Source organism: Colletotrichum tamarilloi (assembly GCF_030869305.1).
Source record: "Colletotrichum tamarilloi strain Tom-12 chromosome Unknown Scaffold_61.1, whole genome shotgun sequence".
NCBI classification, from domain to species: Eukaryota; Fungi; Ascomycota; class Sordariomycetes; order Glomerellales; family Glomerellaceae; genus Colletotrichum; species Colletotrichum tamarilloi.
In genome coordinates, this window is record NW_026849443.1 from 112,808 (window position 1) to 140,490 (window position 27,683).

Sequence of the window (27,683 nt, forward strand, 5' to 3'; positions counted from 1 at the left end):
AATTGACAATAGGTAGTAAGAGGGTTTTCCAAGTCGCACTCCATATAAATCGGCTCTTCCACAGGTGAAATTCTTGAGTAATCTCCAAAGAACACAACCATACGTCGATTCTTTCTTCAAATGATGAGACTTCCGAGCATCGCAGGTGCAGTACTTCTACTGCTACTGAGGGCGGTTCCAATCGTGTACGCGCAGTCAGCATCGTCTTGTACCGCAGTTCCTGCCGTTGCCTCATGCGTATCCTCAATCACATCACTCGTCAGCCGCACAGCATCCGTGTCAAAATTTTGTTCTTCGGTCTTGGAATGCCCTCTGCCGACAACCACGACTTTGGTCGGCACCGTCTCAACGACGACAACCAAAACACGGACGTCTACGTACACTCTTGAAGAAATAGTAGGTATCATGGACTCTAAGGTTGTATATCAAATTGACGCATGTTTGTGATTGATAGGGCACTGAAACAACTACGACATCCACGTTCTCCTACACAGTATGCACTGTCATTTTCCCCATTGCTCAATCAAGAACCTCAAGAAGCTTACACGAGTTCCTTGTCACAGGAGTCAACCTATAGTTACATAGCAACTGAGACCGTGAGGCCAACATGGACAGTCGAGTAGGCCATATAGATGACAATGAGGTGTGTGCTTTTGACTGACTGCTGTAGGCGATTCGAAGTCACAACGGCAAAGCCGAAGCAACGGCGAGAGGCCATGAATCACCTTGAAGTCAGAGCAGTCACTTCGGTGTGCTCGTTAGCAGTTCAGAAGAGCGCATGCTCGTGTCTGTACACATGTCCAGGGCCAGTCATCAAGGATAGTCGCAAAACCATCAAGAGTATTGAGACTGAGATCTCGTGGGTCGTAGGTTCCTTATGCCGGCAATCCTCCCTAAGGCCTGTTGACAAGATCAGCGTTGACGAGAGTCTGATCACTAGGTAACAACTTCGTTCATTGCGTACACCAATATCGAATACTATCCGATCATTACAGCCGAAGTCTCACTTCCGACTAGCACTGTCACGGTAAGTCGCGAATCACTGAATCTTCGGCGTTGTCGCCTTATGATCGTCTGTGACATTGACTTCGGGATATTTCAGCAAGCGGAAATTGCGACCCATACGCGAAATATCAAATGCACCCCTTCGGCCAGCGACCCGTCTTTCTACCTCCTAGCAACCGTTGCGCCGGTCCCAACACCGGTCCCAGTGTACAACGACAAATACGTGCTCGCGAACCCGCAGTTCGAATTGTTCACAGAGAATGGCGTCTTGTTCGAGCCGCAGTATACCCCGGACAAGGGCACCGCCAGCGTCTTCATCCTCGATAGCAAAGGCCGCATCGTCACGCAAACATCCTACGGCGATCACTTCTTCGCCAGCGATGACTATAATGACTTCGAGCTGATGCACATCCTGCCCCGTGGATGGATCCAGGCGCGCAGAGGTCACAATGGCGAGGATGCCGGATTCGACTATGTCTATTGCACGATGCAGCCTCCGTCGGGGCGATATGTTGGTGGATTCAAGGAGTTGGCATGCACGCAGGGGTACTTCAATGCGACGGTCTTGCAGTATTGTCCGTTATATGACGAGTATTTCCACACAGGAACGGTGCTTGGGGCGGAGTACAGTGCTACAACTCCTGATTGCCTGCTGGTGACATACTTGGTGGTTCCCGTCTGCTGAGAACAATTGGGTGCTTCGGCATTGATTTCGTGGGGTGGGTTGGAAGGCCCGGAATTACGGGTCCGGTTACCAAAGCCGCCAGGCTCCACCTCGCCGAAGTGGCCTTCGGGAGCCGGCGCCGGGAATCTGAGGTGTCATGCGTCTCGCTTGACAGCTGCTTCCGCCAGGATCCATGTATGCATTGTTTCGTACGCCATTAAACTCATTCCATCGGACTTGTCCATCAGTTTGCGAACTCCTTCTCATTTGAATGAAGGTTGTCTGGCTCCTGCCCGTTGGGCGACTGACTCGCAGGAATAGGATGCGTCGGGCCGGAGCGGGAAAGTCCTCCATGTTCGTCCTTTCTCCATGTCTGAGACATTCTGTTCGTTCCTGCATCAATTCCGTGTTGATTCTATATGTCGGACAATTTCGAGAGCCCAATTTAGAAACGGAAGGTACGATCAGACGCGAACACGTGACGTCATACCGTACACAGAAGGCAGGGACCCCAAGTAAGGTAGCTACGTCATTCAACGTTCCCCAGTTGTTCCTGACAATCACCTCGCAGCGGATGTAGCTGCAGCACAACCAATCCAGCCTCAACTGTCATTTTTGTTGAGTGCGGCACTTCATGATACCTTCTCCCTCATACTACACACCTCAAAATATCTCCTGCGAGACCGTAAACCACAGGAAGCAAGCTAACAAGCTATCGCTTTTCCATTCCTACCACCGATCACCGCAAAATCAACGTCTCTGTCGCTCGACACCAAGCACCCACCACAATCACCATGGCAGAAATCGCAGCAGGCGCTGTCGTAGCTGAGCAGGTCGTTTCCACGGGCATCGAGGCTGGAGCGGCCGTCGCTGTGGCACGCCCAACCCAGCCTCTGAAGGTGTCACTGTCCCAGGTCGCCACCACCCAGTCCCCCGCTTTCGACACGTCGTAAGTCAGATCCCTGTCTTCCAAGGGGGTTGACTCTAACACTTGAACAGCGCTCTTGCACGTTCCCACCATTCAGTCACCGTCGTCAACCACAAGGCATGCATCTTCGGCGGCGAGACAGCAGAGGGCGAGCTAGCTTCTACTGACTTCCATGTCCTCTCCTTGCCGGCCATGACCAAGGGTGAGCCAGTTGCAGCCTATGCTTGCTATCCGGCATTCGCAATGCAGGATGCAGAGACCGGCAAGACCTACGTCCCTTCCCCGCGTTCAAGACATGCGGCGGCAGCCCGCGGCCAGTTCGTGATCGTCAATGGCGGTGCTGATGCCAGTGGAAAGCCCATCGACGAGACGTGTCTCTGGCTATGGGACTCTGAGAGTTTGAAGTGGACCAAGATCCAAGGAGCAAGCCAGATTGGCAAGACCATCACCCCGAGATTCGACCACCACATCTTTGTCGAGCAGACCCAGGACTTCCTGGTTCTTCACGGAGGACGGACTGCACCAGGACAGGAGGCATCTACCGAGACGTGGATGTACAACTTTGACACTCTCGCCTGGACAGCGTTGCCGCCTTCTCCTCAGCCTCCTCTCGCGGCCGCCTTCGTGGATAATGTTCTTTATACCATCGGGGCTGACTCTAACATGAGCGGTGCTATCCACTACATGGACCTCAAGTCAAACGCCGAGGACCGCGAGAAGCCCGACGCTCTTCAATGGAAGACCATCAACTTCCCTACCAACCCACTCACTCCGGGTCCCCGCCCACGCGAAGGCGGCGCACTCGTGCCAGTAGACACTGGTCTTGGCAGACACTACCTCGTCTATATGTTTGGCACGAACAGCACTTCAGCCGAAAAGGACTTCTACACTGATATTTGGGCCCTTCAGCTCCCCACTCACGGCTTCAGTGCGGCCGCTGTGAAGGATGCGATCCGTGACAAGCTGCCTCGTGTTGATTCTGGCGAGTTCAGCTGGGCAGAGGTGGAGCTCATTCCGACAGAGGAAGTCAAGACGGAGGGAAAGGCGCATCCCGGACCACGTGGATACTTTGGCGCAGACGCAGCGGATGGAAAGAGTCTCGTCTTCTGGGGCGGCGTCAGTGCGCTGGGCAAGGAGGGCGATGGATGGCTGCTTCAGGTCCAGTGAGCAGTGCCTGATTAATAAATGTGTGGAGGACATAGGAAACAAGATTCCCCAAAAGTGTATTAACGCCTTAAGGTAGTCAGGGACGACCAAAAGAAACAAAACACCTTCATGTTAAGCAAGCTCCTATATACGCGACCCCTTTGATAGCGAGGGACACGCCTGTAAGGACTATGGTCAGCCGGCCTTGTCAAGTCAACCAAAGTCTCATTTTTGCGTGGCTTTGCAAGTTTCTCTCAAGACTACAACAATCCTTGCCGGCAAAGGGGGTATTCTGGGCAGGGGCCTATTCTGCTACTTCATGGGAGTTGTGCCCTTAAGGGGCCAGTCTGCTGGTTTAGTAGCCCTTCGTGTCGCCAGTTGTCCCTACGTATGCCAAAGTTCCCCTCCTTCTCTCTTTTATCGCCAGTGATGGGCTTCCTCTAGTCTTTGAGATCTCTGTTGGAATCGCTGCTCTATCCAAGAAAGACCGCTCTGCAAGCATAACAGGCTAAGATAGAAGAGGTAGGGGCGCACTTGCCGTCAGGTCACCATGAACATTGCATTGTGTACACAAAGTGGTATCTACCCGGGGGGGCTACTGCCCAATTAAACAATATCTAGCAAGTAGGAAGGACGAATTCTGCCGTGCGAACTTTCCCTTCTTCATAGGAAGGTCAGGCCTGGCTTCCGACCTCTCTCGTTTCTGTCTTCTACTGAGTTATCTTCAGGGCGACGCTTGACCATGCATCTTCCATCTACATCAACTCCATGCATCTGTCTCAAATCAACACAATACAAGCATTGCAGTACGACGAACCCACTACAAAAGACTCGCCCTTCTCCATCACTATGGGTGCCATCTTCAGCCGCCAGCCGCGCAACCGCCAGCCGCGCAAGATCACGACAGAAAACGCCACCAAAGATGTTCATTCCGATATCGTGTTCACCTATCTATCAGATTCAGGACAGACGGATCTTTCGAAAGTAGAATGGGAGGCTATACTGTATATCAAAACCAAGGATCTCAAGCAAGTCCTGCAAAAAGGCCTCATCATCTCGGAAGACAACGTTCAACCCCAATCCGGTTGTATCACGTTCAAAAAGTGTCCCGGTATTCTTCGAATCAATGACTGGGTCCATACCCGTCGGTACATTTTGTCTGGCAAATCGTGTGGCGGATGGACGGCGCATCTCGCGGTTGGGGCGCGCGAAATCGGTCCGCTTGCGAAATTTCGAATGGCCGATCTCATTGGCCATGCGGATATGGGTGAAGCTATCAATGAGGAGTTACAATTGGTGTATTGCTATGATGCTCAACTTGGGGTGTCTGTCTTTACATGGAGTACGGATGAGGGCTCTGAGCCATGGTGGCCTATGCTGGTTACTATTCTCCCGCGGAAGACAGAGGTTTTGGCGTCAGGGGATGACGTGAAGGGCAATGCTGCTGGTATCGGTGAGCCGGTAACTGCATCTGGTGGAAAGACCAAGAAGGGCTAGATGCACGCTGACTCCTGCGAGGACTTGAAGAGCTAGATCACGGAAGTGATGCATGACTACGACGATGTTGAGATGAGGTAGGAAGGCCTCTTCCACAGCGCGAATACTCGTGTTGGGCTTGAAGATGATGACGATGAATCGGCGGTACGGGTGGTATTGCAAATCGTAGTTATCACATGTAGACATACTTAATGCAACGAGTCTCAGTCATCAATGTATCAAGGCCTGGCTAAATGTAATCGGGCGGTCAAGTGGTTGCTTGACTTGGGGTTTCGTAGAACATATGGCCCATTGAAGCGCAATCCCTAGACTAGAGTCGATGATGCAGATGACACAAAATACCAGGGCTAAATCCATCCTTGCCTCTCATCAGTTCCAGGCGAGACATCTAGCCTCCCCTTCACAGCTAGGGACCCCTAAGGAAAGTGATAAGGCACCCGCCTGTGTCACGAACTCTAACGTGATTGAGTGAGTAACTTGTAGAATCGATGTTTTCTTCTTCTGGTTAACCTGCTTGGGAGTTCGTTGTTCCACAGTAATCTACCAAACCTCACTTTCTCAGCCCGCCATCCGTCTATGAGCCTCATCCAGCAACTCGCGTCTCGTCTCCTAGTCGAGCGCGTCGTACTGGACGTCCGCCGGCCTCGCCCTATCCGCAATCTTCTTCTCAAGCTCCTCGACATGCGCATCAATCTTGGAAAACTGCCACGGCCAGTTGACGACGTACAAGAACGGACGGAGGTCGTGGCGGTTGTCGTCGGGGTTGTACGCCGAGAGATGCGGCGAGGGCGTAAGGATGACGGCCTTGTGGCGGTTCATCGAGTAGAAGCGGAAGAACCTCTTGACGCGCTCGCCAATCTCGCGGGGACCGTAACCGGGCCTCTCCTTCCAGTCTCCGAGGAGCCGGAGGTACGTTGACCACGGGCCGAGCTTGTGTACTTTTCTCAAGATACCGAATTCGGAGAGTTCGCTGGGAAAATGGTCAGTGTTTTTGAATCCATGACTGGAGACGTCTGGTGTCCTCACCTGTAGGTCAGACCCATCTCGGTGTCTGCCTCGTCATCTTGGACTCCGGCAGAGAGAGGAAGAAGCTCGGCTGACGGCGTAGCCTCGAGGAATTCGGACATTATGGGCAAGTCCCACTGATCCCTGGCCCAAACTTGGAAGTTCTTGGCGTCCGTTTTGGAGATACTTCCTAGTGGCGCGATATCTGCGGACGATGCGTCGCTGGCATTGGTAAGCTTAATGTGCCGTATGCACATGCGCGTGGGGTTTGAGGCTTACTATTTGGTGTAGTAGCCACGCAGGTTCTCGTCGACATTGCCACTTCCCAAGACAAGAAGCGCTGCGCCGGCTCTTGGGAGTTGCCTTGCAGTTGTTGATAGCTGTGCCAGCTCGTACTGAACAACGAGGCGGTTTCTCGCCTGAATGTTTTGGCGCGCAAGCTAGATCCACTGTCAGAACCTCGGACATCTTCACACCCATCTTGCCGGGAGGCTACTCACATTTTCGGCGGGACTACCACCTTCGACACCATAACGAGGTTTGAAGTTGAGTGTCTTCTCAATGATCGCCTCATGAGCTTGGACCGCCTCATCGATTGAGATGTCGGAGTGGTAAGCTCCGAGTACCTCTGCGAGGCGGCGGGCTCTTGTCCGAGTATCATCTCCAGAATTGACAGTTCCCATGTAGCACGAGTGCAGCAGGCGCGATACAACTTCCTGTGGTGTTTCGGGCATGAACGTCTCGTCGCCAGTGATGCGTCTCAAATCATCCAACGTCGACATCTCCCCGGCCTCAATGGACTGAAGCACGAGTTTAGCCATGCTGTAGACGAAGAGCGCGACCGTCGAGGAGTCCAGACCTCCACTCAAGGCGAGGAAGTAGCCAGGGGAGTTTGTGCGGCAGAGGTACTGCCAGAGGAAGACCGCTTGCGCCAGTGCAATTTCTTCCATGGGGTCGAGGATCTTAAGCTCGATTTCCTTTGCAATCTGCAGGTGATCTAAAAGGTACACTTCATCGGCGGGCCTCGTCAGACGCAAATCACAGTCGACTCTGGGGAAGTCGGGTTGGGCAGCAGCCTGCACGTTTCGAGAGATACTGGAGCGGTAGCTTCTGACTTCTTCCACAGAAATTGTGGCGGTGATGACTTCAACCGGCTTCAGAGAGAATTGGGAGGATTGTGCAAAGACCTTGCCATTGGCGAGCACCATGCTTGATCCGTCAAACTGGACTCCGAGTCAGCTACTGGAACATGTCGGCCAGTCGGTGAATAGATACCAGCATGCGCGCCTCACCATCGACGCCAGTCGCGTTGGCATATACATAGATACCACCAAGTTTCCGCGTCGAGTTCGAGATCAGATCGAGTCGTGTCTTTAGCTTTCGCAGCTCGGCATGACTGGCACTGCTGTTCAGGATGATTTCGGCGCCATTGAGGCCGAGAAACGTCGACGGGTTGAGGGGCGAGAACATTTCCTCGCAAGTTTCACAACTCACGGCAGTGTCGAGCGTACTGAGGATCAAGTCACCAATGGGAACCGTCTTTTGCCCGGTGACCGCGGCGGCCACGGCCTCTAGATAGTAGGTCTCGACCTCCCGGAGCTTCGTCCATGCCGTGAAGTGCCGTGCTTCGCGGTAAAGACCATCGTTGGCCAGGCTTTGCTTGTTGGTGTGAGTCCAGGGGTTCCCAAAAAGGAGGGTTGAGAGGGAAAGCTTACCTTTGGCCTGATGAGATAGATGTGCTTGTACGTGCAGAGAACGCGGCAATTATAACGGACGTTGCGATGGCGGCATCCCATACCAAGATCAATCAGCATATCCTTACATATGGGATCGCTGATGATCTCAGCGAGGACTTCCCAGCTGTGGAGGAAGGTATCACCTGGCGGGCTATTAGCCCATGCTCATCCCTATAGGTAACTTCTCGCAACGCTCGCCAAGGTTTGATTGTAAGTACCTTCAAGGTGATGGTCAAGACAGCCATAACCAGGAATCTCCAACTCTGGGCCAGTTCTGAGCGTAGCACCCTGAGCCTTGGCGATGCGAATGGACTCCAAGATCCTGTCACGGTTGCCCTTGAAGTCCAAGGGGACACTGGGCAGGGTCGCTGCCGCCACGGTAACAAATGACATGGCAACGACTGGTGGGTGGCCGAATGCGGTCCGATATGAGATGGCGGACCTGGTCCGTAGGTGGGACCCAGAGACGGAGCGCAGGAAAAGTGCGAATGGGTGGTTGCGGACGGTGGTGGCAGCCAAGGGAGAAAGTGATTGGTTGCAGCGAGTGTTGTTCGGGGACAAAGTTCACGTCAAGCAAAGCAAACGCCGGGCGGGGTTCCGTGGCAGGAGTTGGGACACTGCACGGCACGGATGTAATGCTCACTTGGCAATAGAGGGGTACGAGGGGCACCAGGTCGGAGTCACTGATGACTAAGATACGATACGGGAGATGGCGGGGTTCAATGGTTCGGTTGTGATAAGATAAGACTTGTTATCGGTTCAAGCACAGACGCTGGCTCCCCGGCTCTGAACGGCGGGACCCAAGCACTCCAAGCTCCATCTTTCCCATCCATCTGCTCATGTGTCCCTCCGCTCATCAAGCCCTATGCACTTTTTCTCCGCGGTTCCAAACTCAAGCTTTGAGCAATACGTCCCTCAGAGTTCGTGCATCGTCTCCAACCATTTATATCCACGCGATACAGTGTTGTCATGTCGCCTGTCGTTTATATATAAAGGGCGACTCGTCGCTTGGCGATGTCGAGGTTTCGATGTAGTTGTCTGGATTGGGGAAGGTGTCTCATAGTCGAATTCCGAAGGGTCGGCGCATGCTGCCTAGAGCTTAGATACAAAGGCTGCAACCACCATGCTCATCCTGCTTCCACCTGCCGCATGTCCGTTAATAGAGTTATTGCAAGGAGCCAATTTTCTTCACCTACACTCTCATTCATCCTTTTCACACCTACACATCTCAAACGTTGTCCGTATCTTCTTCAAATGGGGAACGCCGGGAGGGCGACGAGTGAGGTGGCCGGTGATCACTAATGCGGATCGGAGTGGACTGGAACGGGCTGGCGACTATCCGTGAGGTAAAGTACCTAGGTGGAGGAGAGATGGCCGGGACATCCGTAATTGGCGTTGTGGGTTTGCCGTGCCGCTAGTGGATCTGGTTCATGCTCGCATCATGCTCGGGGTTGTCGACGTCTTCGGGACGGCGGATGGTCCAACTGAATCATCAGCGGAGGGGAATCTTCCATACTCACCGGATCGTCCGAAGGCGAGGTCGCGAAGTAGTCAAATAGTGCAGTGCAGTACGTTTGGGTCTTTTCACATTGGCGATGGAATTCAAATTGCTGTTCCGAGCGATATCTGGACAGTGGCGTAGGACGGCGTTTCTGATCGAACAGGTGACGGGGGCGTACGGAGATGGACATGGTCTTGCTGAACGCGCTTGGGATTGTGGGGTCTTCACGACGGGCGGAAGCGAAAGCGGGGAACGAGGAATGCCGGCAGGGCGTGGAAACGTGAGATGGAGAGAGCGAGCGAGAAACTGAAAGAGAGACAGAAACGATGCGGGCGTGAGGATGGACGTGTGAAGCATGCGAGACGAGACGAAGTGAGACGCTAAGCTGGCGCGAGAATGTGGGGAACGTGACGACATGCTGCTACTGTACTGTTGCTTCGCCTAGCTGCAGTTGGGGTTGATATACGCGCAATGTGTCTGTGACTTTGCCAGAGTTGGCTATTGAGAAAAGCAGGTATAGAAAGAGAAATACGTGGAGCAGGTCATGGTGGGATGCTCTGGAGAAAGGAAACAGAACAACGATGGACAAAAGCTCGAAGCAGGACAGAACACTGAATCAACGCAGACATCGTGCAATCCGTGAATGAGAAGAAATGATGCCAGAAGCCAGTGGGAAAAGAGGATCTGTCGGGATCCGCATGGCTTATATTGAAGGTGGGATCCTCGAGAAGGGGGAGCAAAGGGGCCAAGACGAAGCACGGAGAGGGTGGTGTGAGCTGTGTCACTGTGTCACAGTGAGGAAATGGTCAAACTCTGGCGATTGAGGGCAGGCCGTCGATTCGTTGCTAGCAGAAGCCCCATCGAAGCGTATTCACGAGACCAGCAAATCACCTCTCTCGTCTCAGATGCCGTCTGTCATCGCCCATCGGCAATGGCTGTCTTGGGTGTCACTAGCGAACCATTTTCCCAATTAACTCTCGAATGCTCTTCTAGTTGCTGCCGTGCTGTCTTGGTGTCGGCAGGTTGGGGGGTGATGAATCAGGTGAGGGATGGGCTGTTTTGTGGTACCACCGTATCCATACTGCGTACACTGAACGGCGAGACCCACCACGGGAAACCGGTTCGCTTGGCTCATTTTTGCAGCGACGGGTCGGAGACGGTGGTCTTACTGCTGCTGTGCTCCGTACAAACGCCGAGCTGCGCTTGTGTCCCTGTTCCGCCTGTTCCTGGCCCTGAATGTGTGCCTGCTTTCAAGGCTGGAGATCTTGCGTAGAATCTCTCTTGCGAAAAAGAAGCATCAAGATGATCTCGAGATGCCCTCCTCCCACACATACCTACACACGCACACACACACTCCCACTCTGCTCCTGATGGCACCCATCTTCATCGCTGCATGTAGGTAGGTAGGTAGCTTGCTTAGGATGAGACGGGAGAAGTGGGCCCGACCGTCGCTGAACCGTCAGACTGCAGCTTCAAGCTCTCTATTTTGGCCCTTTCCCCAGACTTTTTACCCCAGACTTTGCACTTCGGAGACCGCACTAAAGCCGATCTGTCAGGAAGTCCCCTCGAGTGATTGTTCGACCTGGGCCGCGCCATGCCCGTTTCGGACAATCAGCCAACCAAAGCAGTCGGACCATCTTGCTCACACAGTCAGGTAATTAGGTACCATTTCCTAGAAGTAAGAGTGAAGGCAATGAGAGAGAAGAAGCAAGCGGAGGGTTTCGATGAAGAGTCAAGGCAAAGCAAGAGAAGATTGCATGTACTTTCCTCGGCGTGAAAGTGGTACCTTCCGGGTTAACCTCACATGAGCTCACGGAGGAAGGTATCCAGGGCCACAGAGAGAGGAAAAAGAAGGAGCTCCTGTGGGTTGTGGTTCTCTCTTTCCCTGTTAGCTCAGGTCTGCCCCCTGGTCCCTGCGCTGCGCCTGCTCCCAGCCCGGACCACCCGTCACCTGCCGCCCGTTCCTCGCCGTCTTCCCTCGCAGCAAGTCGCAGGCCTGCGCGCATCTCATGAGCTTCTATGTCACGCGATCGTCTGGCGACGCCATTGATGGGCAGTTACCCCGCCCGGTCTGACGAAACCGTAATGCATCGACAATGGAATGGCTACCACTCCAAGGCCGATGCAGGGAGCTTGCTGCTTCTTTCCTCAGTCAGGTAAGTAAGTACCTAGCGAGGTAGTGAAGTACCTACGGCTTGTTCAGCTCCAGCTCTGGTCCGACAAAACCGACCACTCCCAGGACCCCAAGCACCACTTTTTCGTCTGATACGTACGAGTACACCCCCAAGCCAGTGTACATCTCCAAGTATCCTCCCGCGCCTCACTCTGCACATCGTAACATCAGATACCTCTTCTCGATACTTCACTTTTGACGGACCCCTCACTTTCCCTCGTCTCCCTTCTCCTCTCCTTACCTCAGGCCCGCACGCCAGGTCAGGCGCCCGACCGGATCGACATCCATCTACCTCCGCTCCTGCCCCCTCCCTCTCTGCCCTTCTTAATCCCCTCCTCATCCCACTTCTCCTCCAACCGTCCATCTCACAACCACACATCACCTGTTCAACAAAGGTAGCTACCCTTTACCCCTTTCCTTCCTAATCGTCATCCATTGAGAGAAGCACAAGAGCTCCTGTTCCTGGACTTCGGAGCTTGAGGCTTGGAGAGGCTTTTGAGCTGGAGCTGGAGCTTGAGCTCCAGCTTGAATTGGCATCATGGAAAGCTCCCTTAGCTAACATGCCATTCAGATTCCAACACACAACACGATCACCTTTGATCAAACACTTCACACAAAACGACTGCCATCATGACGGAACCGCTCACCAAGGTCGACTCAGCTGTCGAGGGTCTCTCTCAATCACCACCCAAGGAGTCCAAGACTCGCCGCCAATCTTCGGCCGCTGCACCTGGCGTGTACAACATCAAGGACCTTGGTACGTCACTGTCTCAACCCCGCACTTGACTTGACTTTGAACTCGGCTACTTCGGGACACGACTAACAACACAACAGAGGAACAAAAGATTGAGCTTGAGCTCGCACCGGAAACACAACGGACAGGATGGTAAGTTGACATTCATTCAGCACACATGGTTAGCTACGTTGCCTACCGTGGACTCTGGTGGTTACTGTAGCTACACATTGGATAGCACAGGCTGACCCTCAACAGGAAGATCAACACTTCATCATCGCAAGTTGAGGACAAGGAAATCCTCAAGCTGCACCTGTCAAAGCCCCCAGTCAAGAAGATTGACCTGCACTTCCCTCTCGGCATGGAAGTAACAGCACGCAACCTCAAGGGAGTAACAATAAAGGATGCCCTGGACGCCATCCACAAGGCATACAAGAAGAGAGTAAGTACACAATCGTAGAGGCCCGTATTGCCCCGTGGTATGGCCTTTGCTAACAAGTGTGCTCAGTCTGACGATGAGCTCGACAACCCGTACCTGGCAGGCTTTGAATGGGACAAGGAGGAGTCCTGGACGCGCCTGGTTGTTCACCTCCAGAAGAACCCCGCAATTGAGAAGATCGGCGGCGGCGGCGGTGGCAAGAAGAAGAAGAACAAGAAGAACGAGGGCGAGGAGTAAACTTCCCTGGCTCTGCTTCTTCGGATCATGTCCAATACTTCCTGGTAAAACTGCTTGCTTCGCTTTGGCTCAATAGGCGACTTGGCGCAATGGGATATTGCGATAGATATCGTCGGATGATTGTCGATGGGTAAGGGTCTCTGCTCTGGAGCTTGATGCTTCGAGATGTATAGTTAGGTGGGTTATGAAGTTCACGCTCGATCGAGCGGGGTGTCTGGCGGTGATAGCTTGGGTACCCAGTTCAATTGACTCGTTAGCCTTCCACTTGTCCATCCAGTTGAATTTGAGAATAATGAGTGAGTATGAATATTGTCAAGACCCGAGTTTGGAATGAAAACGACGCTCAGTCGAGAGAAGTGTGTAGTTCGAGTAAGTGGATATGAATGACAGTCCATTGCGGCTGGCCTGCAGCTATCGTGACCCACTCTCCGGGGAGCAAGGGTCCTGCACGCCGCAGCTCCGTAGCGGCTTACCGTGGATTCCATGTGAAAGCCCGCAAGCCCGTAAGATCCTGACTGGATAATGATTTGTACCGTGGTAGACTAATGTTGACTTACAGCTTGAATCATTATCAAGAACTCTTCAGACAAAAGATGAGGACAATAATGCTGAAGAACCCATCAAACAATCAGGGAGAGACCCCTCACTTGTTCACGGGGTACGGATGGCGGGGTAATCTCATAGCGCACTAACATGGCAGTGCTATGCTTCACAACTAAAGTTGTTACTACGTCAACGTCTCTATATGGGATGCTTTTGAACATGGAAGATGATGGCCAACTCTCACTTGATGTAATATCCTCTCCAGCGAGGATGCGAACCATCCTCGGCAATGCTCAAACCAATTGGCCTCCGATGCAAGCTCTTGAGAATCGCACGATTAAGCGGAACCAACGGCCGGGGGTATCTTCCTTCAAAAGCACATCTGACGGTACCCAAGGTATCCTGAGTAAGCTTGTCGGAAATCGGAATTGAGAGGTCCAAGGTTCATAGGGAGCAGAGCACGGACCCCGGCTAACATCGGCAGACGCCGCGTCTTGCCGCACCTTTCCCTCTCACACAAACGCGGAATGTGATACCGGCGCAGACAAGCTGCCCGCCCGGCTTTGCGAGGAATTGGATGGCATTTCACCCAAACGTCATCCAGAAAAGGTCCGCGGGGGAGGAGGCGGGGAGGACGGCAGTGATATTTGAACGTCGTGTATCCTCGAAGGAAACATTGGTGTATCATAATTTCTTATCTCCTTCATCAATCAGCCTTTTGCGCAAGACCATCAACATCACCAAATCTTGCGACTTCATCCATCTTCATAGCCTTGCCCTCTCAAACACTCAAACGAAAACCCGTAGCAATGCCCGTCACAACGTTTGATTTCAAGGAGAAGTACCGCTACCAGGTCGGCTTCGACTCACATCTAGAGTACGTTTACAACCTCACTTTCCCAATTCCCCGTCTTGGTTTGCCGTCCATCCCTGTCTCTCCCACAATCTTTCCCCAGAAATATGCTGACATCTCCACCTTCTCCTCCTCCCCAGATCCGAAGCCGTCCCCGACTCCCTTCCCATCGGCCAAAACGCCCCACAAAAGGCCCCCCACGGCCTCTACGCCGAAAAGCTCTCCGGAACCTCCTTCACGGCACCACGCCACGACAGCAAACAAGCCTGGCTCTACCGCATCCTCCCCTCCTGCGCCCACCACCCGTACGCCCCAACAACAGCTCCGTCTCCAGAGACCCGTGCCCTGCCCTCCGCGCTCCAATACATCCCCAATCAGCTCCGTTGGGACCCCTTTGACCATGACGAGTCCAAGGAATGGGACTTTGTCGCCGGCATGCGCCTCGTCGCCGGCGCGGGCGACCCGACTCTGAAGCAAGGCATCGGCATGTACGTCTACGCCGCGGGCCGCAGCATGGACTCCAAGGCGGCATTCTACTCGGCCGACGGCGACCTCCTCATCGTCCCGCAAGAGGGTACTCTCGACATCCGCACAGAACACGGCTGGCTCCTCGTCCGGCCCCTCGAGATCGCCGTCATCCCCCGCGGCGTGAAATACCAGGTCCACCTCCCCTCCGGCCCGGCCCGCGGCTACGCCCTCGAGCTCTACCAGGGCCACTTCACCCTCCCCGAGCTGGGGCCCATCGGCACAAACGGCCTCGCCAACGCGCGCGACTTCCAGGTGCCCGTCGCCTGCTTCGACGAGGACTTTGGCGCGACGGCGCACGAGGGGGATAATAACTACACCATCACGGTCAAGTTCAACAACGACTACTTTTCCGCCACGCAGCCTCACACGCCCTTTGACGTGGTCGCCTGGCACGGCAACTACTACCCGTACAAATACGACCTGGGCCGTTTCAACACCATCGGCACAATCTCCTACGACCACCCGGACCCCTCTATCTTCACCGTTCTCTCGGCCCCGAGCGGCGTCCCCGGCACCGCTATTGCCGATTTCGTAATCTTCCCCCCGCGCTGGCTCGTCGCCGAAGATACCTTCCGTCCCCCCTACTACCACCGCAACACAATGTCCGAGTTCATGGGTCTCATCACGGGCGGCTACGACGCCAAGCGCGGCGGCAAGGGTGGGTTCGTCCCAGGAGGCGCAAGTCTGCATAATACCATGTCTGGCCACGGCCCGGACGCCGAGAGTGGAGAGGGTGCGAGGAACGCTGACTTGAAGCCTGCTAAAGTGGGCGAGGGCAGCTGCGCCTTCATGTTCGAGAGCTGTGCCATGGTGGGTGTTACGGAGTGGGGTTTGAGGACGTGCAAGAAGGTGCAGCAGCAGTATGCTGAGGAGAGTTGGGGCGGGGTGCCGGTGCATTGGAAGAAGCCTGAGGATGTTGTTGCTGGTGGCCACTTGTTGAAGTAGGAAAAGGAGGCGAAGAGATAAAAAGACAAGACCGGGGTGGTGTTCAAGTTGATATTTGATGAAGTACATGATCAGGGGCACAGCTGCCTCTATCCCCAGTACAAATAGCTACAAAAGCAAAGTGTTTGATCATATTTCCATCTTGTTTCGGTCCATGCTATTAAAACATCAAGTCCTCTGTAGGCTCATAGACGGATGACGGGTTGAGAAAGTTAGGTTTCGTAGATTTCTGTGACGCAACGAATTCCTAAGCAGGATGACAAAAAGCGGAAACCGTTAAGTATACATTTTACTCACTCAACTCGACAAAAGCTCTGGCATGAAACTCAGCGATCAGACCTGCATTCCGGCCTCTCTTCAACATCGTGAAATGATTCGCCCCCGAGATACGATAGGCAATGGTATTCTCTTCGCCCCCAGGTAAAGCCTCCCACCCATTCGGCGCAAGACTGGTTCTATTCTCCCAGAGCCATCTCATCTCGCGAGGGTAATCATCACTGTAATCTGGACGAGGGTCCTCGGGATTCTTCTTTCCCCGAAATCTACGACGAGCTTGCGTTTTCGGGTGTCAACAACTCGGCGCTGCGTTCTGGTCAACAACCCCACAATATCAGTACACGAACCCAGGCCGCCGTGACCTGGCGTATGGAGAGCAGTGGTTTCATTATTAGTGAGTGACAGAGTTGCATTGCGTCCTCCAAGTTCGGAATCTGCCGCATAGTAAGTCCGCTTTTTTATCCGTTGTGATGGACTATAGCTGCCGGCTTGGCCCCGTCAGATGCATCGTTGACACCATAGTTGCTCCTTTCCGCAGTGTACTTTGGATTTGGCACAGTTGTCGCAACTCTCCCGGTAGCTCTCTGCCGCATTCGGGCGAGGAGGTCTGGGGTTCCTTGTGGTATATAGGGTTCCTCAATGCGTTTCTAATGTGCTAGAAAGGCTTGAGGATTGGATGTAAGCGCGTCTGGCAGGTTCGCAGGCATGTAAACAGGCTACAGTTGAGACTATGGGCTTATCTTCCTAGTTCAAAGTGCCTCGTGAGTTGAGGAACTTGAGAAGTACCTTCTCAGAACTTAATCTAGCCTATGAAAGACTTTCGAAGAGACTTTGCCTTCCAAAATATCTCCCAACTGGTCCTCGTACCTTGCATCCCGGCGTGTAGGCTCGCGTTCCCGCTCTACAGAGCAGGAGCAATCCGGCGGCTACGGTTGGAAGCGCCCCAGTGTAGACTGACATCAAGCTGTTCAATGCTACATGCCGTAGATTTGATCGCTAGCTATTCATAGGGGGCCATGATTTGCATCTCAGAGAGATAGTGGCGGAATAGCAGGGCTAAGGTGAAAATCAACTTAAACGCATGATTATGCTCTGCACAATTGCAAGCGCTTTGTTTTCCTCTGATCAGAACCACGTAATCTTTCCCGCTGCCCATCATCTAAGCTCTTCTCGACCTCCAAAATGCGAAGTGATCTTTGCCACGAGGTAAGCTGACAACCCCCCCCCCCCCCCCCATCCCATCTCCGGCCGTTTCAACCACCTCGTCGGGCATACGCGACGAATCGAGTTTCCCCGCATAGATCCTCCGCGTACTCTGCTTGCAGAAGAGGATGAGAAGCGAGCCTTGGGAATCTCAACAACGAATGAGATGTAGTTCCGTCGCTAGTTTCGGCCGGAGATTCTGCAAGATGGTGTATCGATCCTGGATTGAGGGGTTCGCTTCAGGCATGTTTTCTGACGGTGCCTCGGTCTTTCTAAAGTATTCCTCGGCCGACCGATTACGTCGTTTTCTGATCAATTGTCAATGAATTAGACCAGTAAGCAGCAAATCAACCTACTAATCTAGGTATATATAAGCGAGCTGACAAGGCGCTTTCTGGCAAGACTCAGACTTCCATCCAGACGATTACATCCTAGTTTCATCTCACTATTGGTCAAACCTTCAAGCCTGCGATTTTACTCGTGGTTCTCAAAATGTCCAGTCAAACACCATCATACAAGCCCCTTCCGGCCCCCCGGCGTATAGTCACAACTCACAACGCCGCAGGCCAAGCAATCCTCACCACCGGCCTCGCCCCCGAACTCCCCAAAGGATCCGTCCCGGGAACAGACCTCTACCTGGCCTACACCTCCCCCTCTCTCCCCGCTCCGCTCCCCGAAGACGCCGATCTAGACGCTTACAAGACCCACCTTACCTTGAAGCCGCCCCTCGAAATCGGCATCGACATCCCCGGAGGCCTCGCCGCCCGCGTCGTTGATTTCCTCCCCGGTGGACCCGGCGCGCCGATGCATCGGACCGAAACCCTCGACACGGGCGTGCTTGTCGAGGGGGAACTGGAGCTGGTGCTGGACAGCGGGGAGACGGCTATCCTCAAGAGGGGAGATGTATATGTGCAGAGGGGCACGATGCACGGGTGGAGAAATGTGAGCGAGACAGAGGTGGCGAGGCTGTTTGTTGTGCTTACTGCGGCGGAGATGCCTGTCTTTGGCGGGGAGAAGCTCAAGGAGGTCATGCCTGTCCCTCCTACTGATTCGGAGGCCGAGTAGTTTCGGTTGCGGAGTCTTTCTCGTATGTTTTGATGAGTAATGACAAAGTTGCGAAAGAGAAACTTTCGATCTGTAGGTGTGGTTTTTATCTTGCACTCTTGAGGGAAGCCCAGACCGTCGCCGATGAGCTGCACGGTAGTTTTGACGTACTAAAAGAGTTCAATGTAGTAGAGAAGGTGCAGAATTAAGCGTTGTCGATCTTCTTGAGTTCTCAAAGTAGTAGAACTGAGTGTTCATGCTGTTATATGAGTAACCAACATCTTTGTCCCGACTACAGCACGCAGGTGCGATAGATTTTCACGGCCTCGACCCGCAACCTCGATCTGGGTCGTTTTTTTGAACAGCCTGTATGCTGCATGGAAGTGACACTGTGGGAATCGGCATGGGAAAGAAACGAATTTGAAGTGAACATTAAACATCGTACGGCTATCTCGAACTTCGGGGTATCTAAATCTTCTCGCGGCAGTATCCGGTCGTAGCACCAACCGATTGGCATTTCTGTGTGGCATTGATCAGTGACTTTGTCTCCTTGAAGATCATCGTGTCAACTCACCTTGGTCCAATCGCAGTTGTTAATGGCCTTGGAGGGAATGAAGGCGAAGAACGACTTCTTGTATCGGTGGCACTCCTTAAAGTTCTGCCCATAGTATCCTACTTTTCCGGGGTCCACGCAAGCCTTGACGGTGTCTTCATCCCAGGGGATGTTGTCCTGCAGTCTGCCCTCGTACATGAAGTTGCTTCTCTCGCACCTTTTCGTAGTACAAAGTCAGCAAAGGGCACTTGGAAGATTTGTAGGGGTGATGCAATCTACTTACCAGCAAGTCTTGTACTTGGCGCGTGCCTCCGTAGAGGTGATGGCAACCGCCGCGATTGTAGCTAGGAGCGATAACTTCATTCTGACTTTCGATGGCCAAGAATAAGCTCTCAATACGGATAGAGTTGTTGGAATTTAGCTTCAAGCCTTCAATAGCCCAAAAGGCTCCTGGGGCAGAAGAGACCGAGAGTGTATTGATATAGCTTCGACATTGTGCGAGATGTGGAAACGAGTCAGTAGTCTCCAGAGCTACTATCATCTGAGCGGGTGTCAAATTACACCATGTAGTACAGTGGGTTAGCATGACTCGATACGAGATTTGGTCGCCTACCGCGCCTGTGTTTTTGGAAGCTTAAGCTTCTAACATAAATTGCTCTAGATGAGAGAGCCACTGAAAGCACCGATGATCCGGCACGTTTGCGTCAATGATCATGCTACTCGTGCAAGTGGAAGGCCGTGTTGTCAAAAGACTGTTGGCGTTTCCGTGCGGACCAAGTATACCCTTGCAAATAATAGTCGGCCCTCCGGCACGGTAAGCCGGGCGGCGCAGATGCCGTTGATGACTGTTACCAATCGGCAGGGCTTATGTCCTTGCCTTCATCGGCTTACCAGCAATTGACGCCGTCGGGCCGTATGGTATTTCGCAAGGAAATCGTGGTAGTCAAGATTGAGCGCCTGCTTCGATGCCATCCAGCGCAGCGTGCGAGGAACTTATCACGGAAGGATTTAATGGCGACAATAGGATAACAAGTCATTAACTCTATTAACATAGTAGTTTGGTCATTACTGAGGTTCATGTCTACTCAAGAAAAATGAAAGAAAATTCTATCCTTATCTAACCCAAACATTTCATAGCCTATTTCTTTTTAAGGCTTGCTAACTTGCTCCTTTCTGAAGAACTTGAAGTAACCAATGCAAATAAACAGGTTGAGCAAAAGCACAACCCAGAACCAGGCGTTGGCAAACGCGATGCCCAATCCTTCGCTAATATCAGGGAAAACAGGACCCGGACCGACGTTATTAGGCGCGGTGGCGCGGGCCAACATAGTAAAGATGGAACCCAGAACTTGAGCGGCGACACAGGCCGCCGCGACGTGCACACGGGTAAGCGTCAGCATAAGAATCATACCGATACCCGCACCCTGGAGACCGTCGAGGACGCCGAGCCACAGCCAGAGAACACGGCTGAGGACGGCACCGGCGACGGCGCTTCCGGCCCATGGCATCCAGAGACCGATGCGGGAGGTACCCCACCAGATCTGGGCCCAGCGCGGGGCGCCGAGACCGACGGCGAACATGGGGAACAACCAGGGGTGGCTCTCGCTGGCCTTGGCCAGGCCCCAGAGGACAACGGCCCAGACGATGATGAAGAAGAAGAGGGCGAGGATGACCATGCTCCAGACGGGCACGTGCTGGGACGCGAAGAGGAAGAACCAGTTACGTCCGAAGAGGGTGCTGAGGAAGTAGTTCTGGATGCAGACGGCCATGAGGTACCAGGCAATGGTCTTACGCTTCATGAGTGTCTTCCAGAGCTGGGGGATGGGGCCGGGGGTCTGGCGGTAGAAGTCGGGCAGGCCGAGGTAGAGGATAGCGCCGATGGCCCAGAGGAGGATGGCGACGGGAAGGCAGATGCCCAGGAGAGCGGGCTTGCCGGCGAGAGTGGGCTTGGCGACACTGTTGGCTTCGGCCTCGGAGACCAAGCTACCCCAGGCCCAAAGACCGAGAGTGTAGATCTGGGTGAGACCTTGGATGATGGCAAGACGCTGGATCCACTTGGGAACGGTGGAACCACCATCGGTACCGAAGTTGAAGGCGAAGGCGAGCGATCCGGAGGATGAAGCAAAGGCGTAAAGACCAGTGGCGGCGTTCTGGAGCCAGACCATTGTGTTGTTGTCGCCAGCGAAGGGAGAGCAACCGAGGACGAGGAAGGCGATACCGTAGACGGCGTAGGGTGCCGAGAGCGGGTAGAGCAGAGGCATGGTGCGCGATAGGACGTACCAGAAGACGGACGAGACGAGGTAGATGGTGGCGATGATGTAGAGCTTCTCAGCGGTCTGGCCAACTTCACCGGTGAGAAGGGTCACCTGGTAGGAGTTGGTGGCGATGACCTGGTTAAGGGCCAGGAGCATCGCGTAGACGGGCCAATCACCGACGCGATACTGGAGCCACTTCCTGACACCCGTGGGCGCGACATAGTCCTCGGGGAGATCGAATTGCGCGTTGTAAGAGCCAGGCGAGTCGGGGGGTGTCCTGCTGTCGTAGGCACCGTTCGGGTCATCGGCGGCCATGCTATTCATCAATCCGGACTTTCTGGCGCGACCACGCTCGAGAGGCAAGCTCAACTTGGAAGAGGACTTGTTCTTGAACATGCCGAGACTCAGGCGGGAAGCGTTGGGCGAGGAGGCTCTGGATCTAGATTGTCCTCTGGCCGATGAGGGGGACGCAGAGCGACCCAGTCTGGCGTCGAGGTACATATCGAACCATTCCTTCTCGGACTTGATGAGGTAGTCCTCAATACAGAGCTCAGAGATGGAGTTGCCGGCGTTGAGGGCCTTGAGCTTTTCCTCAAAGTGCTCGTAGAATTCACCCTTAGAGTCAGTGAAGAAGGGGTCGACCTGCTGAAGCTTGTAATCATGTCTGTCACCGACGACATCCTCGACACTCAGCATGGAGGCTCTTGAAGAGTTGTCCTGCTGCATGCCCAGACCGCCGCCCGGGGGCGGGAGAGGCAGAGTGTCGGCCATGGAGAAGCCAGAAACATTACGGCTGTGGACTCCATCCTGGCCAGCCTGCCCGGGAAGAGAGAAGTTGCGGCTGTGAGTATCGGAGATGTTGCGACCATGTTCCATCTGTCTGCCGAAAGGCCCAGGAGAGTTGGCGCGAGAGCCGTACGGGGAGTCGACATAAGCGGGAGACGGTGACATGGAAGGCGATCCGGGAGTGCTGGTGTACATCATGGGAGTCTGCATGCCAACGGGAGTCTGCATGCCGGCGGGAGTAGTGCGACCAGTGTGGAGAGTAGTGCCATCATCATCGTAGTCGGAAACCTGGCGCATCCACGCGGGGGATCGGTCGACGAGCTCGACTTCACCGCGGAGAGGCTCTTGAATGGAACCGGGACGGGTCTTCTTGACGAGGACATTGCCCTTCTTGAGACCCTTCTTACCGTACTTGGCGTGAGCGCTGATACAACCCTGCTGAAGCTTCTCGAGCTTCTCGAGCCACTCGGCGACGGGGAAACGTTGCTTGGCGGACCAGGCACGCATCATGGCTCTGGTCTTGGTATCCGTGGCGAGAGCATCCTTGATGGCGTGCTTGAACTGCTTCGTAAGATGGGCGGCCTTGGTCGATTCGACCGTGTACCACCAACCGGGCATTTGACCGAGACCACCGACGCGGGCACCGACACCCAAGGCACCCTTCCTGCCGAACTCGACAGCGACCAAACCGAAAGGCTCATCTCTGGAGGGGATCAGGGCAAACTCGGCACCGCTGAAGATGTAAGGCGGGAGAGCAGTGAATTCGGGCTTGGAGAAGACACGTCCGGGGTAGAGTTCCATGAGCTTGGCGAGCTTGAGAGCAGCGAAACGTCCGTAAAGATCAATCATGGGGCCTATGGTGATGAGCTGAGCCTTGGGGTAGTTGTCGAGAACCCAGGGGAAGATATCTGCGATGAGGTCGACACCCTTTTGCAGGGACCAACGTCCGACGAAGACGAAGAGCTCGGCTTCAGGGTCCACGTTGAGACCAGCCCACTCCTGGGCCTGGCGTCTCAACTCACCACGGCCGGCCTCGTAGGCGGGGTCGACCTCGATCTTGGGCTGATTCATGAAGTCGTTCTTGTCCCAGTCGGCGGTATCGGTAGGATCGGGGTTGGGCAGCTGGCCGACCTTGTTGAGACCCCAGAAAATGGGATAACGAGCGAAGGAACGATCACCGTATTTGCGGGAGACACCGACAGCACCGAATCCGTTCTGGTGGACGCGCAGATACGAGGCACCGGCGTGAAGAAGGTTGAAGACTAGATAGTTGTCAGCAGCTGGACGTGGAGTTTTCTGATGGAGCGTATTGTCTTACCTGAACCGTATTGGACGTATTTCTTGACAATGTCGATATCCAAGTTGTAAGCCTTGCACACTTCGGCGCTCTCCTCGGGGGTACGCATGGGCCAGAGACCCTGGAACTCGGCGTTGTGAAGCGAAAGGGCAACGGGAATGGTCTTGGGCAACAAGTAGAGAGGAGCGATGGAACCGTGATAATCGTTGATGTGGTACATGTCGACGGGGAAACGGTTGCAAGTCTCGGCGATACATTGGTTCCTTCAAGGCGTGTTAGCATACAGTCGTCTAGGCGGGAGGAAGATCATCACGAAAACTTACCACGCAGAGTAGTAGATAGCAGACTCCAAGTCGTCCATACGCGGGGGGTAAGGCTCAGACTTGGTCTGCTTCCTGAAGACAGGCGCATCGAGCAGAACGTAGGTGATGTTGTCCACAATGTGGTACTGCACCTTGATCTCGTATTCCTGGTCCATGATCTTGACGTACATGCTCGGCGCAATCTGATCGATGGGGTACTCGATGTCACCGACGCAGGGAACAACCCACACGAGGTTCTGGTGCTTGAGGGCCTTACCCATCAACTGGGCCATGACACCCAGGCCACCAATCTTGATCTTGAGGTTCCAGTCGTCAATGTTGTATTCCATGGTCGCGATCAACACCGTCTTGCGCTTGTTGCCTGCGGTAGCGGCGGCGGCGGCGGTGACGAGGTCGGTCGAGCTGCGCATGCTGAGGGGAATCGCACCGGCGGCGCCCATGAAGACGTTGCGGGTCTTTTGGATCATCATGTTGAACTTGGACTGGTCGTGGACACCGTGCTCGTTGAACTTGACCTTGTAGAAGGAGCGCTTGAAGGCCTGGACGGCGGCGAGACCGGTGAGGACGGGGACGATGAAGAGGAACAGCCAGAGGAAGAACTGGATCCACATGTTTCCCTGGGGGATGAGCTGGTACTGGAAAGTGGCATCGTTGAGGACGACCTTGTAAGCAAGGTACGGCGTAGGAGGGTGGCCAGTGATGTTGACGGCGTTCTCGTACAAGGACGAAGGGGGGAGACGCTCAACGACGTTGTCTCCGTCGACGTCACCGTAGACAAAAGACTGATCGGGCATCTTGTCCGGGTTCATACCCCAAATGCTCATCTTGAAGTAGTTTGGCCACTCGTCCATGTAATGCCACGTCCACTCCGACTCGCTCTGGTGCTTCATGTTCTTGAGCAGACCGCTGTCGTAGCCGAACTGGTTGAACTTGCCCACGGCGAACATGTGCGGGATGCGACGGGGGATGTCGTAGTCAATATCAGCGTGCACCTTGTACGCGCTGGAGCCGAGGAGCTTGCTGTAGTACTGAACGATTACGTGTTCGCCCTCCCATTCCTGGGCCTTGGTACCGTTCCAGGACTGCTTGACGACCTTGGTGGAAGTCTCGTAGTCGGCCCAGTCGCTCCAAGACGACTCGAAGTTGGTGGAGTAGCGGAACTTGCTGGCTCCAGCGGAGGTGTGCTTGATCGTGATCGTACCGTCATCGGCCTTGGTCAGCAGGTTGCTAGAGTAGTTTGCAGTGTGAGGGAAGACGATGGCGTTGTCCTGCGCGCCGATGCGGAACAAGAAGCGGTCCGTGGCAGCAATTGTCGAGTTGCCGGTGGCGGTCGAGGAGTTGGTGACAACCACCTGGTGCACGCCGTGCTTGACGTTCAGCAGGTTAGCCTTCCAGGAGAAGGATGAGGCCAAGGCACCGGTCCACTCAGAAATCGTCTCGGAGATGTCTGTGCAGTTGACAGAGCTGGAGTCAATCGTGGGAACGCTGTTGTCGTCGGTGTGAGACTTGAAGGTAATGGACTTTGTCACGCTGTCGCAGTCCATCTTGACCGAGAATTGAAGCTCGATGGGCACAGTGTTTGAAGGCTCGGTGGACTCGATGCGGGCGTCATGTCCGGGAACGAACTTGGTGATGGCGACCGGGGGAGGCTTGAAGTCGGCCTCGGGAACGTAGGCGCGGAACTCGAAAGGAGCCATGGTAATATTCTTGAAGCAACCATTGTAGCCCGTGTTACCCGCGTAGGTGAGCTTCACGGGCGAGTCCTCGAGCTTCGTCGTCTGATGAGGGAAGAACAGGTTCTTGACCGTGGTGCCAGAGGTGAAGGGAGAGATGATCGCGTCGTCCTTCTTCGAGCAGTCGAAAGTGTAAGTGGTGGTGACGTTCCTGTTGTGGTAGATGAACCAGACGGGGACGAGGTCATCGCCGAGGTCCTGAACACCGAGCTGGTAGCGCATGACACTGAAAAGACCAGTGACAGTGGCCATTCCGGAGTTACCAGGGTAGTAGAGCTCCTCGGTCTTGTTGGAAAGCTGCTCGAGCCACATACCGTCCTGAAGAACGGGGTAGACGGTTCTCAGGTGGTACATGTGCTTCAGGATGTTTCTGATGGGGTGACTGGGGTCGCGGTGATCCCAGGAGACAGTGTCATCGCGGCATCCCTCGCGTGCCTTTGAGAGGGGCATTTGGTAGTAAAGAGTTGCCTTCATGGAGTAGCAACCGTGCTGTTGCCAGGCGGGAGCAGAGGCCAAAGGTTGACGACCGAACATGTAATTCTGCGCCGTGTTGTCGAGGACGTAGAATGCCTGCTCCTCACCCCACGTAAGCATGGGAATACCGGGCAAGTGAAGAGTCGTGACGAAAAGACCCATCAAACTGCGCTCATGGCCGACTTCGATGGCGGGCCAACGGAAGGTATCCTGGTTCATGGCACCGAACATGTGGCGGGGGTCGACCTTGCCGGTGTTGGCGTTGATCATGTCGTTGGATCGGAGGACCTCGTTCCAAGCCTCGACAAAGTTACTGGGCACATCGTAGCCGGCGACACCAGTACCGTCCATACCCAAGAAAATGACCAAGAAACGGTAGAAAGAGTAGTGGAAGGCAGCAGAGTCCAGAGCCTGGTGGCCCTCGTCGCGCAGGAAAATATCCATGTCCTTGGCCGTCTCGTTGGTGGTGTTGTAGGCAGTGTTGACGTCCTTGAACCACTGCTCGGGGGTTCTTCCGCGACCAATGTAGATGGAACCCATGGTGTTACCACCTGTAATCTCACCGGGCAGGAAGAAGTTGTCCTTGCCGAGATCGCGAGCGCACTCACGAATCTTCTTGGAGAAAAGACCCTGGGCATCGACCGTAACCTGAAGAGCTTTATCAAATCGGAATCCGTCGATATCCAACTGCTGGATCATGATGCATGAGAAATGCGCCAGCTTTTGGTTCACGGCCGGGACCCATTCTCTCAATCTGTCTTGGACGGAAGCGAATTTGGTCAATTGACGTCGGTAATCGGGGTAAACGCCGAAAGCCTCAGTGTCACCGAACTGTTCGCAAAAAAGGTCAGTACAATATCCCAAACTCAAGATTTCCAGAACGGTCCAAAGCATACCTGATCGAAGTCACCATCGTAGCAGCCGCCAAACATGTCGTAGATCTCCTGGCCAACTTCCTTACCCTCCTCGAGGTAGAGACGGGGGAAATGCTCGCAAGTCTCGTTGTACTTGGTAGGGAACGTCCAGTCGAGGTATTGGCGATCAGTCTTGTAGATGACATCCATTTCATGAGGCTCGAAGGGCGCCGAGGAGTTGAGGTAATCCTTGTAGCCGATCAAGTCTCCCAAGGTGGCCATCGTGTTGTCGAAAACGATGTACTTGCGCGCAAGTCAGTCGCATAATCATAGAGATACTTGCCAGAATCATTCAACTTACCATTCCGCGGTCGTGAACCTCCTGAACAGCGGCTTGCCATTCTGTGAGGTTGCCAAAGTGGAAATCCAACAGCGTGTGATCTAACGGTGAGTAAGAATCGTAATTCCACGGCGCGTTGATGAGCATAGATCCTCCAAAATAGATTCCCTTAATGCCCATTCCTTGCAGGTAGTCCAGTGTGTCGACGAGACCGGCGATATCACCACCCCATCTCAGTTGTGTGCCTGTGATATCCTGCTCGAGAACTGTTCCGTTGGCGCTGTCGTTTTCCGGGTCACCGTTTACAAATCTGTCGAGCATGATTGTGTAAAACGGAAATCGCCAGTTCTCTGGCGACTCTGTGAACTTGTGGTTCTCCCACTTTCCATCGTATAGGATAGGATCTGTCGCATCCTTATTTGTGTTGAGGTTGTAGTCGGCGTACTTTTCTTCGTACTTGAGACCATTAACATTATGAGACAAGACGCCCAGTAGTAGGAGCGCCTTTAGCCTTCCGAACCACATGTTGGGCGGTTTGGTCTGTGATGTTCTGATGGAGGACGCCTGGGAGGTGCGTCCTCGAAGCGAGGGTGGGTAGGCGCGGGCTTGCGA

At 54.1% G+C, this 27,683-nt stretch overlaps 8 protein-coding genes across 8 annotated transcripts; 5 read left to right on the forward strand and 3 right to left on the reverse strand.

The window, feature by feature from the left end:
- Positions 1-120: 120 nt before the first annotated feature.
- CTAM01_11391 (uncharacterized protein) lies at positions 121-1,690 on the forward strand (the record flags this gene model as incomplete). The annotated part of the gene is made up of 6 exons (XM_060527402.1): positions 121-396; positions 455-493; positions 564-619; positions 671-866; positions 941-1,027; positions 1,103-1,690. The coding sequence occupies 6 exons, from the start codon at positions 121-123 to the stop codon at positions 1,688-1,690; spliced, it is 1,242 nt and encodes a 413-aa protein (XP_060377972.1).
- A 773-nt stretch (positions 1,691-2,463) lies between these two features.
- Positions 2,464-5,240, forward strand: CTAM01_11392 (kelch domain-containing protein; the record flags this gene model as incomplete). Its single annotated transcript, XM_060527403.1, has 3 exons — positions 2,464-2,618; positions 2,669-3,760; positions 4,472-5,240. 3 exons carry the CDS (start codon positions 2,464-2,466, stop codon positions 5,238-5,240), a joined length of 2,016 nt encoding a protein of 671 aa, XP_060377973.1.
- Positions 5,241-5,849: 609 nt separating this feature from the next.
- CTAM01_11393 (glutamine-dependent NAD(+) synthetase) lies at positions 5,850-8,374 on the reverse strand (the record flags this gene model as incomplete). The annotated part of the gene is made up of 7 exons (XM_060527404.1): positions 5,850-6,210; positions 6,267-6,467; positions 6,525-6,685; positions 6,746-7,468; positions 7,521-7,904; positions 7,961-8,124; positions 8,200-8,374. The coding sequence occupies 7 exons, from the start codon at positions 8,372-8,374 to the stop codon at positions 5,850-5,852; spliced, it is 2,169 nt and encodes a 722-aa protein (XP_060377974.1).
- Positions 8,375-12,285: 3,911 nt separating this feature from the next.
- CTAM01_11394 (uncharacterized protein) lies at positions 12,286-13,064 on the forward strand (the record flags this gene model as incomplete). The annotated part of the gene is made up of 4 exons (XM_060527405.1): positions 12,286-12,412; positions 12,490-12,541; positions 12,647-12,830; positions 12,897-13,064. 4 exons carry the CDS (start codon positions 12,286-12,288, stop codon positions 13,062-13,064), a joined length of 531 nt encoding a protein of 176 aa, XP_060377975.1.
- Positions 13,065-14,416: 1,352 nt separating this feature from the next.
- On the forward strand, positions 14,417-15,933 carry CTAM01_11395 (homogentisate 1,2-dioxygenase; the record flags this gene model as incomplete). Its single annotated transcript, XM_060527406.1, has 2 exons — positions 14,417-14,484; positions 14,601-15,933. The coding sequence occupies 2 exons, from the start codon at positions 14,417-14,419 to the stop codon at positions 15,931-15,933; spliced, it is 1,401 nt and encodes a 466-aa protein (XP_060377976.1).
- A 1,971-nt stretch (positions 15,934-17,904) lies between these two features.
- Positions 17,905-18,477, forward strand: CTAM01_11396 (uncharacterized protein; the record flags this gene model as incomplete). The annotated part of the gene is made up of 1 exon (XM_060527407.1): positions 17,905-18,477. The coding sequence occupies one exon, from the start codon at positions 17,905-17,907 to the stop codon at positions 18,475-18,477; it is 573 nt and encodes a 190-aa protein (XP_060377977.1).
- A 447-nt stretch (positions 18,478-18,924) lies between these two features.
- CTAM01_11397 (uncharacterized protein) lies at positions 18,925-19,372 on the reverse strand (the record flags this gene model as incomplete). The annotated part of the gene is made up of 3 exons (XM_060527408.1): positions 18,925-18,975; positions 19,031-19,226; positions 19,293-19,372. The coding sequence occupies 3 exons, from the start codon at positions 19,370-19,372 to the stop codon at positions 18,925-18,927; spliced, it is 327 nt and encodes a 108-aa protein (XP_060377978.1).
- A 785-nt stretch (positions 19,373-20,157) lies between these two features.
- On the reverse strand, positions 20,158-27,596 carry CTAM01_11398 (alpha-1,3-glucan synthase; the record flags this gene model as incomplete). The annotated part of the gene is made up of 5 exons (XM_060527409.1): positions 20,158-23,312; positions 23,369-23,610; positions 23,671-26,708; positions 26,774-27,034; positions 27,093-27,596. The coding sequence occupies 5 exons, from the start codon at positions 27,594-27,596 to the stop codon at positions 20,158-20,160; spliced, it is 7,200 nt and encodes a 2,399-aa protein (XP_060377979.1).
- Between the last annotated feature and the right edge of the window lie 87 nt (positions 27,597-27,683).